General features: G+C 46.1%; 1 protein-coding gene across 6 annotated transcripts in view; it reads right to left on the bottom strand.

Moving 5' to 3' along the window:
- The window catches only part of KALRN (kalirin RhoGEF kinase), a gene marked incomplete at its 5' end in the record, with an annotated part of 215,479 nt that overhangs the window by 42,486 nt on the left and 155,343 nt on the right, over window positions 1-17,650 (bottom strand). For 5 of the 6 annotated variants that reach the window (XM_077449731.1, XM_077449733.1, XM_077449734.1 and 2 more), the window contains 1 exon segment: window positions 11,612-11,711. In XM_077449731.1, the coding sequence (XP_077305857.1) occupies window positions 11,612-11,711 (100 nt within the window). 6 annotated transcript variants of the gene reach the window in all.

The raw sequence follows: 17,650 nt of genomic DNA, 5'->3' as shown, positions 1-17,650 counted from the left end.
TCAAGTCTGGGCTCTGGCTGGGCCAATCAAGGACATTCACAGAGTCGCCCCGTAGCTACTCCTTTGTTATCCTGGCTGGGTGCTTAGGGTCGTTGTCCTGTAGGAAAATAAACCTTTGCCCTAGTTTGAGGTCCAGAGTGCTCTGGAGCAGGTCTTAATCAAGGATGTCCCTGTACAATGCTGCATTCATCTTTCCCTCGATCCTGACTAGTCTCCCAGTTCCTGCCGCTGAAAAACATCCCCACAGCATGATGCTGCCACCACCATGCTTCACTGTAGGGATAATATTGGCCAGGTGATGAGCGGTGCCTGGTTTCCTCCAGACATGAAGCTTGCCATTCGGGCCAAAGAGTTTAATCTTTATTTCATCAGACCAAAGAATTTTGTTTCTCATGGTCTGAGAGTCCTTCAGATGCCTTTTGGCACCTGAAGGACTGAGGAGTGCCTTCCGTCTGGCCACTCTACCATACGGTCCTGATTGGTGGAGTGCTGCAGAGATGGTCGTTCTTCTGGAAGTTTCTCCTCTCTCCACAGAGAAACACTGGAGGTCTTTCAGAGTGACCATCGGGTTCTTGGTCACCTCCCTGACTAAGACCCTTCTCCACTGATCACTCAGTTTGGCCCGGCGGCCCGCTCTAGGAAGAGTCCTGGTGGTTCCAAACTTCTTCCATTTACAGATGATAGATGATGCAGAAATGTTTCCGTACCCTTCCCCCGATCTGTGCCTCCATACAATCCTGTCTCCGAGGTCTACAGACAATTCCTTGGTCTTCATGGCTTGGATTGTGCTCTGACATGCACTGTTACCTGTGGGACCTTCTATAGACAGGTGTGTGCCTTTCCAAATCATGTCCAATCACCTGAATTTACCACAGGTGACCTCCAATCAGGTTGTAGAAACATCTCAAGGATGATCAGTGGAAACAGGAGGAACCTGAGATCAGTTCTGAGCGTCATGGCAAAGGCTGTGAGACTTAAATACATGGGAGGAGCCTGTGATATGTATGTACGTGGGAGGAGCCTGTGATATGTATGTACGTGGGAGGAGCCTGTGATATGTATGTACGTGGGAGGAGCCTGATATATATGTACGTGGGAGGAGCCTGTGATCCGTATGTACGTGGGAGGAGCCTGTGATACCCATGTACGTGGGAGGAGCCTGTGACACTTATGTACATGGGAGGAGCCTGTGACACTTATGTACATGGGAGGAGCCTGTGACACCCATGTACATGGGAGGAGCCTGTGACACCCATGTACATGGGAGGAGCCTGTGACACCCATGTACATGGGAGGAGCCTGTGACACCCATGTACATGGGAGGAGCCTGTGACACTTATGTACATGGGAGGAGCCTGTGACACTTATGTACATGGGAGGAGCCTGTGACACTTATGTACATGGGAGGAGCCTGTGACACTTATGTACATGGGAGGAGCCTGTGACACTTATGTACATGGGAGGAGCCTGTGACACTTATGCACATGAGATTATTTCCTTTTTTTTTTTTGCAAAGATTTCAAACAAACTTCTTTCACGTTGTCATTATTTGTAGAATTTTGAGGAAAATAATGATGCACTGTATGCAAAATATCATCAGCCTATCACAGCAGCGTGTAGGGATGTATCAATCCAATGCAATAACTGACATGTGCATCTTATTATTAGGGGACGATTTTTATCCCCTGTCCAGCTGACACTTAGTTAAGGTCAGGGCTGTCTTAATGCCTGGGCACTGCCCAGGGGCCCCAGGTGCAGACGGGGCCCCATGATAACCTTGGATTACATCATAATTGCCAACTGTCCTTGATTTGCTGGGATAGTCACACTTTTCTGTGATGGCCGTGTTCCGGTGCATAGGTTCGTAAATTGGGGCAACCCGGTATGGACACCGGTGCATTACTTTGCCCAGGTGCCCATGAGGATATGAAGACGGCCCTGGTTAAGGTACCCCAGATTATTATTTAGCACAGGGGCCCTAAACCACTAACAAGAGACAACATGACAGAGACATTTGAACACGCAAACATTGAATGCAAAAGGTGATATTTATAAAAAGTAGGGGATGAGCCTTTTTTCTTTCAAAATTTTTCCCAAATTTTTTACACCAACAAAATTTTCCTTCATCTCTGCAGTCAGATCTGGCAGCAGGAGGCATTTACAAAGACTGAGAAACGCTTACGCCAATTTGTTTCAAGCCAATTCTAGTACAATTTATTTCGCTGCCGAAATTTGTTTACGCTTTTAGTTATTTTTTTTAAAATCCATCATAATTTGAATTCTTCTGAAACCCAACACTTCAGTAAATATCACCCCAAAAAAAGACAAGTCTGTACACATGATGACACTTAGGGGTCTATGTATAAGAAATCCTGATCCAGGGACTTTCAAAACAAAGAGCCAGTTCACTGCCCGACAAACTTCTCAAACCTTTTGGGGGGCCATAGGCTAGGTGTCAGTGGAAGGATCGTTGACCCATAATTGGTGTTACTGGGAGAATACGTTCCTCATCTCTGGTTTTAGTGAAAGGACTAAGGTCCCATCATTTGTGTCAGTGGGAGGAATAGTGCCCCATCATTGGTGTCAGTGGGAGGAATAGTGTCCCATCATTGGTGTCAGTGGGAGGAATAGTGCCCCGTTAGTGGGAGGAATAGTGCCCCATCGTTGGTATCAGTGGAAGGAATAGTGCCCCGTCAGTGGGAGGGATAGTGTCCCATCGTTGGTGTCAGTGAGAGGGATAGTGTCCCATCATTAGTATCAGTGGGAGGGATAGTGCCCCATCGTCGGTGTCAGTGGAAGGAATCGTGCCCCATCATTGGTGTCAGTGGGAGGGATAGTGCCCCATCATTGGTGTCAGTGGGAGGGATAGTGTCCCATCGTCTGTGTCAGTGGGAGGGATAGTGTCCCATCGTCGGTGTCAGTGGAAGGGATAGTGTCCCATCGTCGGTGTCAGTGGGAGGGATAGTGTCCCATCGTCGGTGTCAGTGGGAGGGATAGTGTCCCATCATTGGTGTCAGTGGGAGGGATAGTGTCCCATCGTCGGTGTCAGTGGGAGGGATAGTGTCCCATCGTCGGTGTCAGTGGGAGGGATAGTGTCCCATCGTCGGTGTCAGTGGGAGGCATAGTGCCCCATGATTGGTGTCAGTGGAAGGAATAGTGCCCCATGATTGGTGTCAGTGGGAGGAATAGTGCCCCATGATTGGTGTCAGTGGGAGGAATAGTGCCCTTGTATCAGTGGAAGGCATAGGTGGAGGTCAGATAAAGCCATACAGACGGCCACATCCGAGTGATCGCCATATTGTTCATAATATGATTATCTCCATCTAGTGTTCATACTGTAGTATTTTTATTATTGAGGTATTTCAGAAAAATACTAGAGTATGGCCACTAGATGAAGCTGAGGATTACAGGAGACAGAAGTCTTATCACAAGCACTGCAGTCATTGTTGGCTCAGGACATCTCCAGGGACATTTTTCTTACACATAGACCTCCAAGTTGTTCCAATTACAAAAATGTTGGAAAATAATCAGTTTTAAAATTGAACAATAAAAATGCTTCTGAAATACTCTTTGAATGTTCTGCAAAGTCATACATCTCACAATTTAATATGCAATATATTGGAGTCCACGCCCTTCCCTGGCTGGGAATTTGTTGGAGCTGGGCTGACTCGATAGGTCACTGGTCCTAGGTGGGCCTTAATTTGGATGAGTAAGAAGAGATCCTTTCCAGTGGTTTAAGCCTACTTTAAGGATGGTGGTCATGAGCTCTCTTGGGCTGCTTTCTTTGGGTACGGCCTTATGGTTCGTTTCCGCATGTAGACTTGGAAAGGCAAGTAGAAAAAGGAGCTCCCAGTGTCCCATGAGATGCAAGTTGGATGGTATATCAGAAGACATTTCTTGAGAATAGCAATAAGTACATCAAGCCAACGTGTTTCGGGGTAACAGGGATGCCCCCCTTCTTCAGGGCTGTTGCTGCCTCTGCAAACACATCAACACTCTGACAGTCATCCCTCTGATTGTTTGCCATTGACACGCCTGTTTGGGAATTCTTCCCTTCTATTAGCATACAGCAACAGCCCTGAAGAAGGGGGGAGTCCCTGTTCCCCTGAAACACGTTGGCTCAATGTAATTATTCTTTATTCTCAATAAAGGTCTTCTGACATAGCATCCTATTGGTATCTCATTGGACACCATGCCTTTCTTTTTCTACTTACCGTTCCAAGTCTGGCTGGGAATTTGACACCACAGGGACTAAGAGGGAGGTCAGAGAAGAGCCATTAATGGGCCAATGACCTTGGCTGAAGTCCCAGCTTTGACTCTTTCATCCTGCAGTGTTAGACTCATTGCCCTGATATATATATATATAAATATATTAGCTAGAAATTTATTTTATGACAGTTAAAAGATTTTGTAGAGTTTAGATACCAAGATTGTAGGGCGGCCCCAGACACATCGGACATCCAGGCCAAGAAAACAGACATTATTTTTGGGTGAGAACTCGGTTAGGTTGAAAGTATGACATGGTGTTCCCACGTGGATGAATGGATGGAAAATATTGCCTGGATTTGCTTCTGGGTCAGGGGGTTCTGCTTGTTGGAGCTCATTATTAGGGAACTGAGCAGGACTAGATGTCCCTTGTCTGATGACATTTATATAATGGACACATGAACTGGGTTGGTGGATTTTGGTGCAACAAAATATGATGTTTCAGGTCTGCACCCCTTCTGTGCCTACTATGAGGGGTTTACATTACCGCTGCATTGAATTTCTGAGTCTGTACACCTGTTGTGCCCATGATGTGGGGTTCCCACCATCTCTGTGCTGAGTTTCCGGGTCTGTACACCCGCTGTGCCCATTATGAGGGGTTCCCACTATCCCTGTGCTGAGTTCCCGGGCCTGTACACCCACTGTGCCCATTATGAGGGCTTCCCACCATCCCTGTGCTGAGTTCTCGGGTCTGTACACCCGCTGTGCCCATTATGAGGGGATCCCACCATCCCTGTGCTGAGTTTCCGGGTCTGTACACCCGCTGTGCCCATTATGAGAGGTTCCCACCATCCCTTTGCCGAGTTCCCGGGTCTGTACACCCGCTGTGCCCATTATGAGGGGTTCCCACTATCCCTGTGCTGAGTTCCCGGGCCTGTACACCCACTGTGCCCATTATGAGGGCTTCCCACCATCCCTGTGCTGAGTTCTCGGGTCTGTACACCCACTGTGTCCATTATGAGGGGATCCCACCATCCCTGTGCTGAGTTTCCGGGTCTGTACACCCGCTGTGCCCATTATGAGAGGTTCCCACCATCCCTTTGCCGAGTTCCCGGGTCTGTACACCCGCTGTGCCCATTATGAGGGGTTCCCACCATCCTTGTGCTGAGTTCCCGGGTCTGTACACCCGCTGTGCTCATTATGAGGGGTTCCCACCATCCCTGTGCTGAGTTCCCGGGTCTGTACACCCGCTGTGCTCATTATGAGGGGTTCCCACCATCCCTGTGCTGAGTTCCCGGGTCTGTACACCCGCTGTGCCCATCATGAGGGGTTCCCACCATCCCTGTGCTGAGTTCCCGGGTCTGTACACCCGCTGTGCCCATCATGAGGGGTTCCCACTATCTCTGCACTGAGTTCCATGGTCCGCATCATAATCTATTCTAGGCAATAACACTCAAAACTCCAGGAAGAAGAGTTGGCTTTTGGCCTTTTTGCTTTGAGAAAGTAAAACCAGAACACTGGTAGAAGGAGTTCGGGAGCTCAGGGTGAGCAGAACAAAGCCAGGAACTATGGTGGGAAATCTCTCTGCTGGATTATCGAAGAGATGTAAGAAGCCGAGGGCTGACCAGGACCTGTCAGGAAAGAAGTTTTGGTTCTGTCTCTGCTAACTTGTTATGAAGTTGCAGGTTCCAGGGACATCATCCTACTTGATGGACATGTGTCTTTTTTCAACCTGACTATGTAACTTGGAGCCACAAACCTGGAAAAAGCAGATTGGGTGACACCGGATATAATGAACATGCTTGTTCCAGGTCAGAGGTAGAAAGGGAAAGCCGATGGACCTGGAGAACGCACTTCCAAGACAAGCTGGCAATGACAAGTCGAATATATCAATCTAGATGGGCGCCTTTTATATATCAATGTGTGGCTGCTGATAAAAGTTGATTCTGAGTGCTCAGAAGGGGGACATTATGGGCTCCGAAGTGCTTTTGTGTCAAACATCCCCCACCTCTTTTATTAGTATTGGACCTGCTAATTATTTGGGTTGAGGGAATATTTCCATCATAGACACCAATGGTTCTCTACCATTGGATTCATTCTTGGGTAAGTTGATGACATTTGTTTGCCTAGATCCATTGTTGGTTTGAACATATTTTTCAATTTTTGACGCCATTACATTTCCTAAATGTCGTTGAGTATTGTAGGGGGGGTGTTCTCCTGGATGTTGGGTCAGGATGGTTTTATACGGTGTAGAACAGGGGTCTACTAACTTTCTAAACAAAGGGTACATTTACTGTCCCTTTGAGGGGGGGGGGGGGGGGGCGGAAATGTCCTGGAGTGAACAATGCCCCATCGTTGGTGTCAGTGGAAGCAATTCTGCCCCATAACTGGTGCCAATGGAAGTAATTCTGCCCCATAACTGGTGTCAATGGAAGCAACTCTGCCCCATTGTTGGGGTCAGTGGGAGGAATTGTGTCTTATTGTTGGTGTCAGTTGGAGAAATAGGGCCCCATCGTTGGTGATAGTGGGTGGAATAACGTCCCATAATTGGTGTCAGTGGGAGGAAATGTGCCCCATCTTTGGTATCAGCGGGAGGAATGCCCCATTTTTGGTGTCGATGGATGGATTAGTGCCTCAAGGATCGGATAAAGGCAAGCAAAGCGCTGCATCTGGCCCTGGGCCGCAGTTTGGAGACCGCTGGTGTAGAATATGGTGGCATGAAGAGCGTGTGTGTATGTATATATACGCACAGATTATCTCACAAAAGTGAGTACACCCCTTGCATTTTTGTAAATCCTTTCTTCTATCTTTTCATGTGACAACACTGAAGAAATGACACTTGTCTACAATGTAAAGTAGTGAGTGTACAGCTTGTATAACAGTGTAAATTTCCTGTCCCCTCAAAATAACTCAACACACAGCCATTAATGTCTAAACCACTGGCAACAAAAGTCAGTACACCCCTAAGTGAAAATCTCCAAATTGGGCCCAACGTGTCATTATTTTGTGTGGCCGCCATTATTTTCCAGCGCTGCCTTCACCCTCTTGGGCATGGAGGTCAGCAGAGCTTCACAGGTCACCACTGGAGTCCTCTTCCCCTCCCCCATGATGACATCACTGAGCTGGTGGATGTTGGAGACCTTGCGCTCCTCCACCTTCCATTTGAGGATGTCCCACAGATGATCAATAGGGTTTAGGTCTGGAGACATGCTTGGCCAGTCCATCACCTTTACCCTCAGCTTCTTTAGCAAGGCAGTGGTGGTGTTGGAGGTGTGTTTGGGGTGGTTATCATGTTGGAATACTGCCCTGCGGTCCAGTCTCTGAAGGGAGGGGATCATGCTCTGCTTCAGTATGTCACAGTACATGTTGGCATTCATGGTCCCCTCAATGATCTGTAGCCCCCCAGTGCCGGCAGCACTCATGCAGCCCCCAGACCATGACACCCCCACCACCATGCCTGACTGTAGACAAGACACACTTGTCTTTGTCCTCCTTACCTGGTTGCCCCCACACACGCTTGTCACCATCTGACACCAAATACCTTTATCTTGGTCTCATCAGACCACAGGACATGGTTCCAGTAATCCATCTCCTTAGTCTGCTTGTCTTCAGCAAACTGTTTGCGGTCTTTCTTGTGCATCATCTTTAGAAGAGGATTCCTTCTGGGATGACAGCCATGCAGACCAATTTGATGCAGTGTGCGGCGTATGGTCTGAGCACTGACAGGCTGACCCCCCACCCCTAAAACCTCTGCAGAAATGTTGGCAGCACTCATTCGTCTATTTCCCAAAGACAACCTCTGGATATGACGCTGAGCACGTGACCTCAACGTCTTTGGTGGACCATGGTGAGGCCTGTTCTGAGGGGAATCCGTCCTGTTATACCGCTGTATGGTCTTGGCCACCGTGCTGCAGCTCAGTTTCAGGGTCTTGGCAATCTTCTTACAGCCTCGGCCATCTTTATGTAGAGCAACAATTCTTTTTTTTTTCAGATCCTCAGAGTTCTGTGCCATGAGGTGCCATGTTGTACTTCCAGTGACCAGTATGAGAGAGTGAGAGCGATAACACCAAATTTAACACACCTGCTCCCCATTCACACCTGAGACCTTGTAACACTAACGAGTCACATGACACCGGGGAGGGAAAATGGCTAATTAGGCCAATTTGGAGATTTTCACTTAGGGGTGTACTGACTTTTGTTGCCAGCGGTTTAGACATTAATGGCTGTGTGTTGAGTTATTTTGAGGGGACAGGAAATTTACACTGTTATACAAGCTGTACACTCACTACTTTACATTGTAGACAAGTGTCATTTCTTCAGTGTTGTCACATGAAAAGATAGAAGAAAAGATTTACACCAATGTGAGGGGTGTACTTACTTTTGTGAGATACTGTATATCTCATCAGGTCTGGTTAGATCTCATTGGCCAGATGGTAAAATGGGACAATGTACTCTGGTGGTTTAGAGGTGGACCTTTACTCTATGAGGAGATCAATGAAAATGGAGGGCATTATTAAGCCCCGGGTTTTGTGCGGTCACGTTCTGCAGGGAAGGTGAGAATCGCATTGCTGGCCATATTCTATTTTTATTCCAGGACGAGGCGAGTCGGGATTTGCTGGAACAAACATGATGCTTTGCATGCACAGCTGAATGCTGCAGAGGTGGCAGTATGGAATGGACAGGACTCTGGCGGAACAAGCAGTAAAACAGGTGGAGCCGCATCCCATGCACGCAGCACACAGACACGCACATGCGCAGGACAGTTAATGGAACGTTTGGAGTCTGGGACAAAATCCAACATGACAAACAAGCTCTTCACTTCAACAGGCGGCAGTTAGTGGAGGACATACACATGGAGGAATATGGAGGAGCAGGTCAGGAGTGGGAACGTTGATAATCTGCGGCACAGTGACATGGACGGAACAGAACATTTCTGGGGACAGAGAATGACAAGTGATGCAGACATGAATACCAGGTATGTAGGGGTAATCTACACCCAATACCTGGAGAGAACCCATTGCATCTTACCTTTCTCCTGATGGAAAACTTAAAGGATCTCTAAACCCAAGAAGAACATTGTGATGTTTTGCAGCTGTCCAGGCCTTAGATGAGGTGGCTGCATTTGTTTTCCTTTTAATGGCTAAGTACATTTTCTGCAAAATACCCATTGATCCTGCCAGAAATACAGTGTCCTTAGAACCTCCTTTACATGAAATTGAAAGCTGAAATGAGCCAGATTACTATGGGTTTAGTGCAACGAGCTGCATGCCACCTCATGGATTTATCGCTTTAATTTTAAATTAATAGTTTTACTATCGCTAGTTCTGGCACTCTGATGCTGACAACTCCTGCATCCCGTAGCTGCAGAGTCATGTGTAGCCCCCTCTGCCCACACCCAACTCCTCTCCTCTTGCCCAATCACAAAGTTCTTGGTATTATGTGAACCTATTCCAAAAATACAAAGCCTTCTGTGAATGGACAGCAGAGGGAAGGTGTGGGCAAAGAGGCTGCTGAGTAAGAAAGCAGAATCTCACATGTCAGAGCGCCGGGAGTAAAGCAATAGCTGTACTCCCAGCGCTCAGTGAAACTTCTGGTGGTCTGATGCTGAGAGCAGCAAGTCTCAGCTCCTGCAGCGGCAAAGTCTTGTGCAGCCACTCTGAGCTCCCCCTCCTCTCCTCCTGTCCAATCACAGAGTACTTGGCATTATGTGAACCAGTTTACAAAATACAAATTCTTCTGTGAATCGACAGCAGAGGGGAGGGGCGGGCAGAGCGGCTGCTGTGGAGAAAGCAGCACCTCATATGTCAGAGCGCCAGAAGTATAGCAATAGCTAAATAAAACTTCTGGTGCTTGGATGTTGAGAGCTCCTGCAACTGCAGAGTCATGTGTAGCCACTAGGAGCCCCCCTCCGCTCCTCCTGCCAAAATCACAGAGCACTTTGTATTATGTGAACCTTTTTGCAAAATACAAAGCCTTCTGTGAATGGACAGTGCAGAAGAGGGGCAGGCAGAGCGACTGCTGTGTGAGAAAGCAGCAGCTCACCTGTCAGAGTGCTGGGAGTATAGCAATAGCTATACGAGATACGTCCATGGAATGGCACGCACCTTGTTGGACTTAACCCATAGATAAGACAGGCCATAGATTAACTGATTTTCTTTTCTTCCACCACGGGTGAAGTTCCTCAATTTCTCCATCAACATAGTCAGTGTTGATGGGGAAATGCCTCCCGTGGAACTATCGTGTTCTCCTTGAGGGGGGCGGAGGGAACGGTCACTGTCGGGGGAACACAATGATTACTGCTAGCGGCTATTCGTTCAATGGATTGAAGTGGGTACAATAAGCCTGTCCATAGATGGTTCGAATCTTGGCCGGGCCCTGCTGAACCTACTGAGATTCGAACGACCTATGAACAGGCTTAAGCCAGAGAGTAGCCGAATTAATGCTTTAAATTTCAAACAATGTTATCAGCCTTCCCAGCTATAGCATGTGAACTACTAAAGAACTCCCCTCTGTAGATGGAGGTGAGGCGGTGCGAGGTGTTTTGTAGTCCTCTGCAAAGGTGACAAAGATGCTCCTCCATAGATACAGTTCATTGACTGAGGGTTTATCACCATAGAACAGGCTGTGTGTTACTGGCAGGATCCCCAGGTGAAAAAAGGAGAAAAAGCCTGAAAAAAGGAAAAGTAACACAACCACCACATCCAGACTGATGAGTTGTGGGACTCTCGGGTTTAGATAACCTTTAAAGACTGAATTTGTTAAAAAGAAAATATATAATAAGAGGCTTAAAAAAAAAAAAAAGCTGCCACTCTCGAACACCAAAACCACATGCAAGGTACGGAAGGGGCAGACTTGCCTCTTCAACCCCACCATAGAGTCACCGCTCCAGGGGCAGTACATGTTTTGGGAATCTGAGAACTTCCATTGGATGTTTAAAGTGCAAACATCTTTAATTTTTTCACTTGCGTCACAAAACATGACATCTATAACTTTGAATTGTGCCTGGCAACTGTTGGCTGGAAGGCCATCAGTGGTCTTCGTATATATTTCTATATATTAAGGCGTGACTTTTCTCAGACATTTATATTACATTTAAATATTTATTTATTGGGAAATAAATATGAAGGGACCATCATGTATTAAGTTTTAAACATTTTGGCTAAGAGTCATCTATAGAACTCAATGTTAATCCCAGGATGTCAGCGGACAGGCTGATCGGCATGCAGAGTGGAGGTGGCTGCTCGTACCGGATGCAAAATATCAAATTAAACAATAGTGCCAGATGAGCGCCATGCAAACTCCTGCAGAAATGAAATAAGAGGAAAAAAAAAAAAAAAAAAGAAATGCGATAACACCTGCATCCTTGCAGTACGAGCGCCATGTAGTGATCTAGCACCTTACTCACTTTCACCTTGCTGCCCAGACCCTCCACGCTTTTACACTGGCCGTTCGGCTCCTTGCCATCCCGTTTCCTCATGCGGAGAGTGTGCCAAGAACATGACTTCCTGTTGTACCAAAAAACGCACCAATCAAATGGCAGAACTGAAATGAGAGGGGCAGCTAGGCCGGAATCCACACAGGGAAGGATCCTAATAAAGAACATCTGAAAACATTTCAGCCACACATCATGCAGTGTTAGCAGTTATGAACACCAAACCGAATGCTTTAAACCATCCAAAGTGGACCATACATGGGTTTAATGACATACAGTAGATAAAGTCACCCAAGTAACATACAATATACAGATCAGGGATGACGTCCGCACCCATTGCAGCACCCTGTGGATTGTTCCCAATTTACAGTTTGAGGGGCTTAGCTTGAAAATCTTATAACCCACATGAGTATGCAACAAAGATCCAATGTGATTGAATGCTGTGTGCTTTAGGATGCTATTAGAACTGCCAACATTATGGTACCAGATGCTGCCAGGGAATGTAATACTGGAGACTCCCTGATCTTTTGAGGGTCTTCAGCATTTCATCCCAGCTTAAATGCGAAGTGGCCCTGCAGCAGATGAAGAACTACAGATCCCTGCATGCCTCTTGACCCTCTGGGACTTGTAGTTCCACAGTAGCTGAAAAACCACAAGTTACTAATCCTTTCATTTGCTGAGCCCTTGCCACAGTATTAATAGCACTGAAGACATTTGACAAATGTTATTCCCATAATACCAGTTATTCAGGATCTCTTCACCTGAGACAACGAAAATGTCTCCAGCTTTGACATTAACCAGAATATTTATAAAAAGATATATATTCAAAGGGAACCTGTATTGACACAAATATGGAGTTTGCCATTGTTGACCTCACCTTCTGATAATGCTGGCTGCCTGAATGTCCTGTGTACACTGCTTGGTGGGGGAGGAGTGCCACAAGGAAAGTTTTTAAATGTGAAACATCAATTTTTTTTTTAGCAAAACAATTATAGGTTCAGCCAACACATTTCAGAGGGTTTTTGGAGTGCCTACTTCTTCGGAGCCCTAGAGAATTACTGATTAGTTGGGATCCAGTTGGTAAATAGAGCAGTCTTTGCACAAATCTGTGGCCAGAGGTCAAGCTGGCTTCTATAGGCAGCCACAGAACAGAGTGCAGACTGTCTGCAAGCCCCCCAAAACATCCAGGGGATCAATAAACTCAAACAGAACTAGAAGTAAAGGCAAAAAAAAACAAGTAGGGCTGACACATTTTGGGATTTGGGGGGGGGGGGGTTCGGGGCACCTCCTTCTGGTGCCCCGGATCTTTTGGGGCTTACAGAAAGTCTGTGCTCTTAGGTAGCAGCCATGGTTTGGAGCACAGTCCAAAGCTCCAGTCCTGAAGAAGTGGGTGCCGCAAAATTCTGTGAATAATGTTGGCCATACTGTTATTTTTGTATGAAAAAAGCAGAAGATTCTGCACATTCAAAAAGCCTTCTGACTACACTTTGGGGTTCTCCTCACCCACCAAACCAAAGCTACACAGGTGTGGTTCCCACTACATCCACAGGCCACCTGTATAGTAAAGCAGCAGGGTAGATTCCACCCATGTGGTTTTTCCTCTTCACCACAGAGCCAACAAAAATACTCCAATCCCATCCTACAAACACCACCTCATACCCCATATAGATGCTGATCCACCATATCTAATACTCTGGTAATTGCAGACCTGGAGCAAGGATGCAGATGAAAATTTCTGAATTCACACTGACTTTACTTGCTGCATGCTAGCTTAAGGTCAATGCCCCAGAAACCATGGAAATTAGAGAAAGCCTGGCAAATAGCATGCTCAGAAGGACATCACCATTGGCAGCCTCTGTATAAACCATTGCTTCTTTCTGAATGTTACCATATTGATCCCATTTCCCATCTTTACACAGATATTAACCCAGCCTTTGTGGGCTCTCATTTCAAAAAAACACTGCAATTTGTCAATGAGTCCACATCCACCTTAATAGGACTACAAACCCACTTCTGGATGGAGATTTTCCATTGAGGATAACCACTTGCATCTTTAAAAAAGTCAGCATTAGACAGAATCCAAGAGTTTGGGTGTTGGCAGGTTTCTGCACAAAACAGAAGGATTTTTGTGTTGGTTGCACTACTGGACAAGTATGGTTAATTAAAAGTAAAGGTCATGGGATAAAAGGTTAAGGCCTAACTGATCGGTCAAGTTTTAGGACGAATGGTTTCTAGGGTTAGCTTGAAGTTAAGGGTTAAGTATTGGGTCAGGGATAAGGTTCACTTTCAGGGTCAGGGTGGTGTTGTGGTTAATTTAAAGGTTTAAAGCTCAGGTAAGAGTCCAGTGAAGTCTCCAGTTAAGGTTGGAGTTCAGAGACATGGGCAGGCCAGCATTTCAATAACCCAACATACGACCCTCAAGCTGCTCTATAATCAATAATCATGCAGCTTCTGAGTTCAGCAATGCAGCTGGTGCAACAATCACAGTTGAAGTCATTGGGTGAGGTTTGTATCAGGTGTAGGCTCGGTTCACACCTAAACCGGCCGCTGATCGCACAGGAATGATGTGCTTCCCTGTTCTCCATTTCAGGGTTGATTAATTCGGCCTTAAAATGGAGCCAAAGACGCACATAGTTTCTGTGCAGTGCATTCCGCAGCCGCCCCGGAGATATGTGAACCGGCTCCATAGAGAGCCGGTCACATTCTCCTGCTATGCAAATTGGATGCGGGGAAACTCGCATCCAATTCACATAGGTGTGAACCCAGCCTAACTCATAGAGAATGATGGTTTACCCGATACGGACCAGACTAGTCCCAGACATTTCAACATTTATCAACCAATCAGAAACTTTGGTTGCTGAAAACACTGCGTTAGCTTCAAGCAGATGAAGCTCATTAATGGCATTGCTGGACTCACAAAGTTCTCTATGGGCACAGAAGTCCTCCGTGGGGTTCACAAGGACCCCAATGGACTCACAAGGACCCCAATGGACTCACAAGGACCCCAATGGACTCACAAGGACCCCAATGGACTCACAAGGACCCCAATGGACTCTTTTTTTTGCTGGGCTAAGAATGTCCTCACTGGCCCAAGAATATCCTTGTTGGGCTCAGAAGGTTCTCACTGGGCACATAAGGTTCTCAATGAGCTCAGAAGGTCCTCACTCAATGTTTGTGTAGCCGCACACAGTCTGCCTAATGCGGACCTACATTTTTAAAGGAAATAGAGGGTTATTTGTTAAAGGGGACCTGTCAAGATAAAAATATCTAGTTGCTGAAAACACTGCGCTAGCTTCAAGCACATGAAGCACATTAACGGCATTGCTGGACTCACAAAGTTCTCTATGGGCACAGAAGATCCTCTGTGGACTCACGAGGACCCCAATGGACTCCCATGGACTCACATGGACTCACATGGACTCCCATGGACTCCCATGGACTCCCATGGACTCCCATGGACTCCCATGGACTCCCATGGACTCCCATGGACTCCCATGGACTCACATGGACTCACATGGACTCCCATGGACTCCCATGGACTCACATGGACTCACATGGACCCCAATGGACCCCAATGGACTCACATGGACCCCAATAGACTCACATGGACCCCAATGGACTCACATGGACCCCAATGGACTCACATGGACCCCAATGGACTGACAAGGACCCCAATGGACTGACAAGGACCCCAATGGACTGACAAGGACCCCAATGGACTGACAAGGACCCCAATGGACTGACAAGGACCCCAATGGACTGACAAGGACCCCAATGGACTGACAAGGACCCCAATGGACTTGTTTTTTTATTGGGCTAAGAATATCCTTGTTGAGCTCAGAAGGTTCTCACTGGGCACATATGGTTCCCCCTGAGCTCAAAAGATCCTCACTCAAAGTCTGCCTAATGCGGATTTACATTTTTAAAGGAAACAGAGTTATTTGTTAAAGGGAACCTGTCAAGATAGAAATATTAGCAACCAGTTCTGATTCAGGCTCTGGGGCTGTCAATCCTCGAACATTACTTCACTACTTGGTTAGCGCTAGTGATGAACCCATTGGGCAAATCTGTGAACTGAAAATGAATGGTATACCTAGATATGTGCTAATCAGGAATCCATGCCAATCCTTTTCATTAATTGTATGAATCTCTACAGATATATCTACCCATGGATATTTGGCAGAATCCAATAATTTGTAGTTCACCACACCTGTGAATGGAACCTATTGGATGTATTATGTAAGACAGACCCAAGATTTCACTAGATACATGCTTATTCCAGGTCTGTGACTTACATAGCAGTGAAAGATGGATGAGAATAACCGCCCTGGGACCTGCAGTTGTTCAATACAAGTCAGTAATGGCCACTCCCACATTTTTATTCTTATATGGATATGAACATGAATTCTTCAAGCCCAGAATATTGCAAATCCCTCTCCATCTACTGAGATACGTTGTAGCTGTCTGGCTTTCTGCAAACTCTTACTGCCTATTGATACCCCAGCCAGGATGCCATGCTGTGTCTCTGCAGAGGGAAAAGCCTCCCAGAAATCTCTCTGTGAGAAATCTTTACAATCAACAGCTCCTCAAATGAACATTTTATACAAGTTTACAGATTTTTTTTTTCCAGTTTAGTAGCTGAAATAGATCTGAAAGTTCTAGATCTGGAGAAGTGATTGGTGTATAATTTATACTCTGCTGGATATCTCAGCGGTTTCCCTATGGCTGTAGAATATAGAGAACGTTCCCCATTCAGGTCTCAAGGGTTCTCAAATCTGTTTGGTCTGCGGAGAACTTTATAACAAGTCACAGCTATGCCTACTCCCATATCCCCTATTCATGTACCAGTAAGGGTTAACCCCATCAGACATTATATACGCTATAGTATACAGCTTCTTTCTTTGTCTTGGTTACATTGTTGTTGTTTGGCTTTAATGATCTTTGTCTACATTCCATCCTCCTCTTTTCTGTTTTGCTATGAGCTTTTCCACTAATATTGGGCATTGCCGTAGAACCACTTTTTGAAGACCATTTCACAGTCTACAGCCTTTCTCAACCTTTCTACCCTAGAGGAACCCACGGAACAATTTACAGATATGGCCAGGATCAGTGAATGGGGTCTTTGCTGATCCATTGATCCTGGTCATGACACAATTAAACCCTGCCACATGTACCACTTCCGAGTCCATAAACCATTTCATTGCCTGCCTGAGAACGGGGAAGATCTATGGGCCCCTGAAATTCTTTGGATGTCTGTCGTTCTTTCTGTGGTCATTAATCATTGTTGGGTTCTAGAATGGTTTGGTGCTCTTTCTGGCGCAACTTTATATAGACTACTAAGTCTCCATTTCTGAGGGTCTTCCACTTTTTTGGAGAATCACCAAACCCAAGCTCCTTGGCATCTCTGTGGACTTAATTTCTATTATCCATAACTAGCGATTCAACCTCCACCTCATCCCTTCTATTGCTGGTCAGTAGAGAAACAATTGCTTAAATTGGTTTTCAGTGAAGGGCAGAGTGGATGAAAGGCACCCTTATATTATGGTCAGTAAGAGTCTCTCCCTCTATATGTTTAGTGGGAGGAAGAATCCCCCTTACATTGGTGGCCAGTGGTAAGAATGTTCCTTACATTGGTGATCAGTGAGAAGAATGTTCCTTACATTGGTGGTCAGTGAGAAGAATGTCCCTTACATTGGTGGTCAGTGAGAAGAATGTCCCTTACATTGGTGATCAGTGAGAAGAATGTTCCTTACATTGGTGATCAGTGAGAAGAATGTTCCTTACATTGGTGATCAGTGAGAAGAATGTTCCTTACATTGGTGATCAGTGAGAAGAACGTTCCTTACATTGGTGATCAGTGAGAAGAACGTTCCTTACATTGGTGATCAGTGAGAAGAACGTTCCTTACATTGGTGATCAGTGAGAAGAATGTTCCTTACATTGGTGATCAGTGGGAAGAATGTTCCTTACATTGGTGATCAGTGAGAAGAATGTTCCTTACATTGGTGATCA

This window comes from Lithobates pipiens, unplaced genomic scaffold, assembly GCF_037356315.1.
Source record: "Lithobates pipiens isolate NorthernLeopardFrog02 unplaced genomic scaffold, aLitPip1_a1.2 Scaffold_22, whole genome shotgun sequence".
Lineage (NCBI taxonomy): Eukaryota > Metazoa > Chordata > Amphibia > Anura > Ranidae > Lithobates > Lithobates pipiens.
The sequence above is the reverse complement of the archived record's forward strand: the minus strand, read 5'-3'. Positions and strand labels throughout refer to the sequence as shown.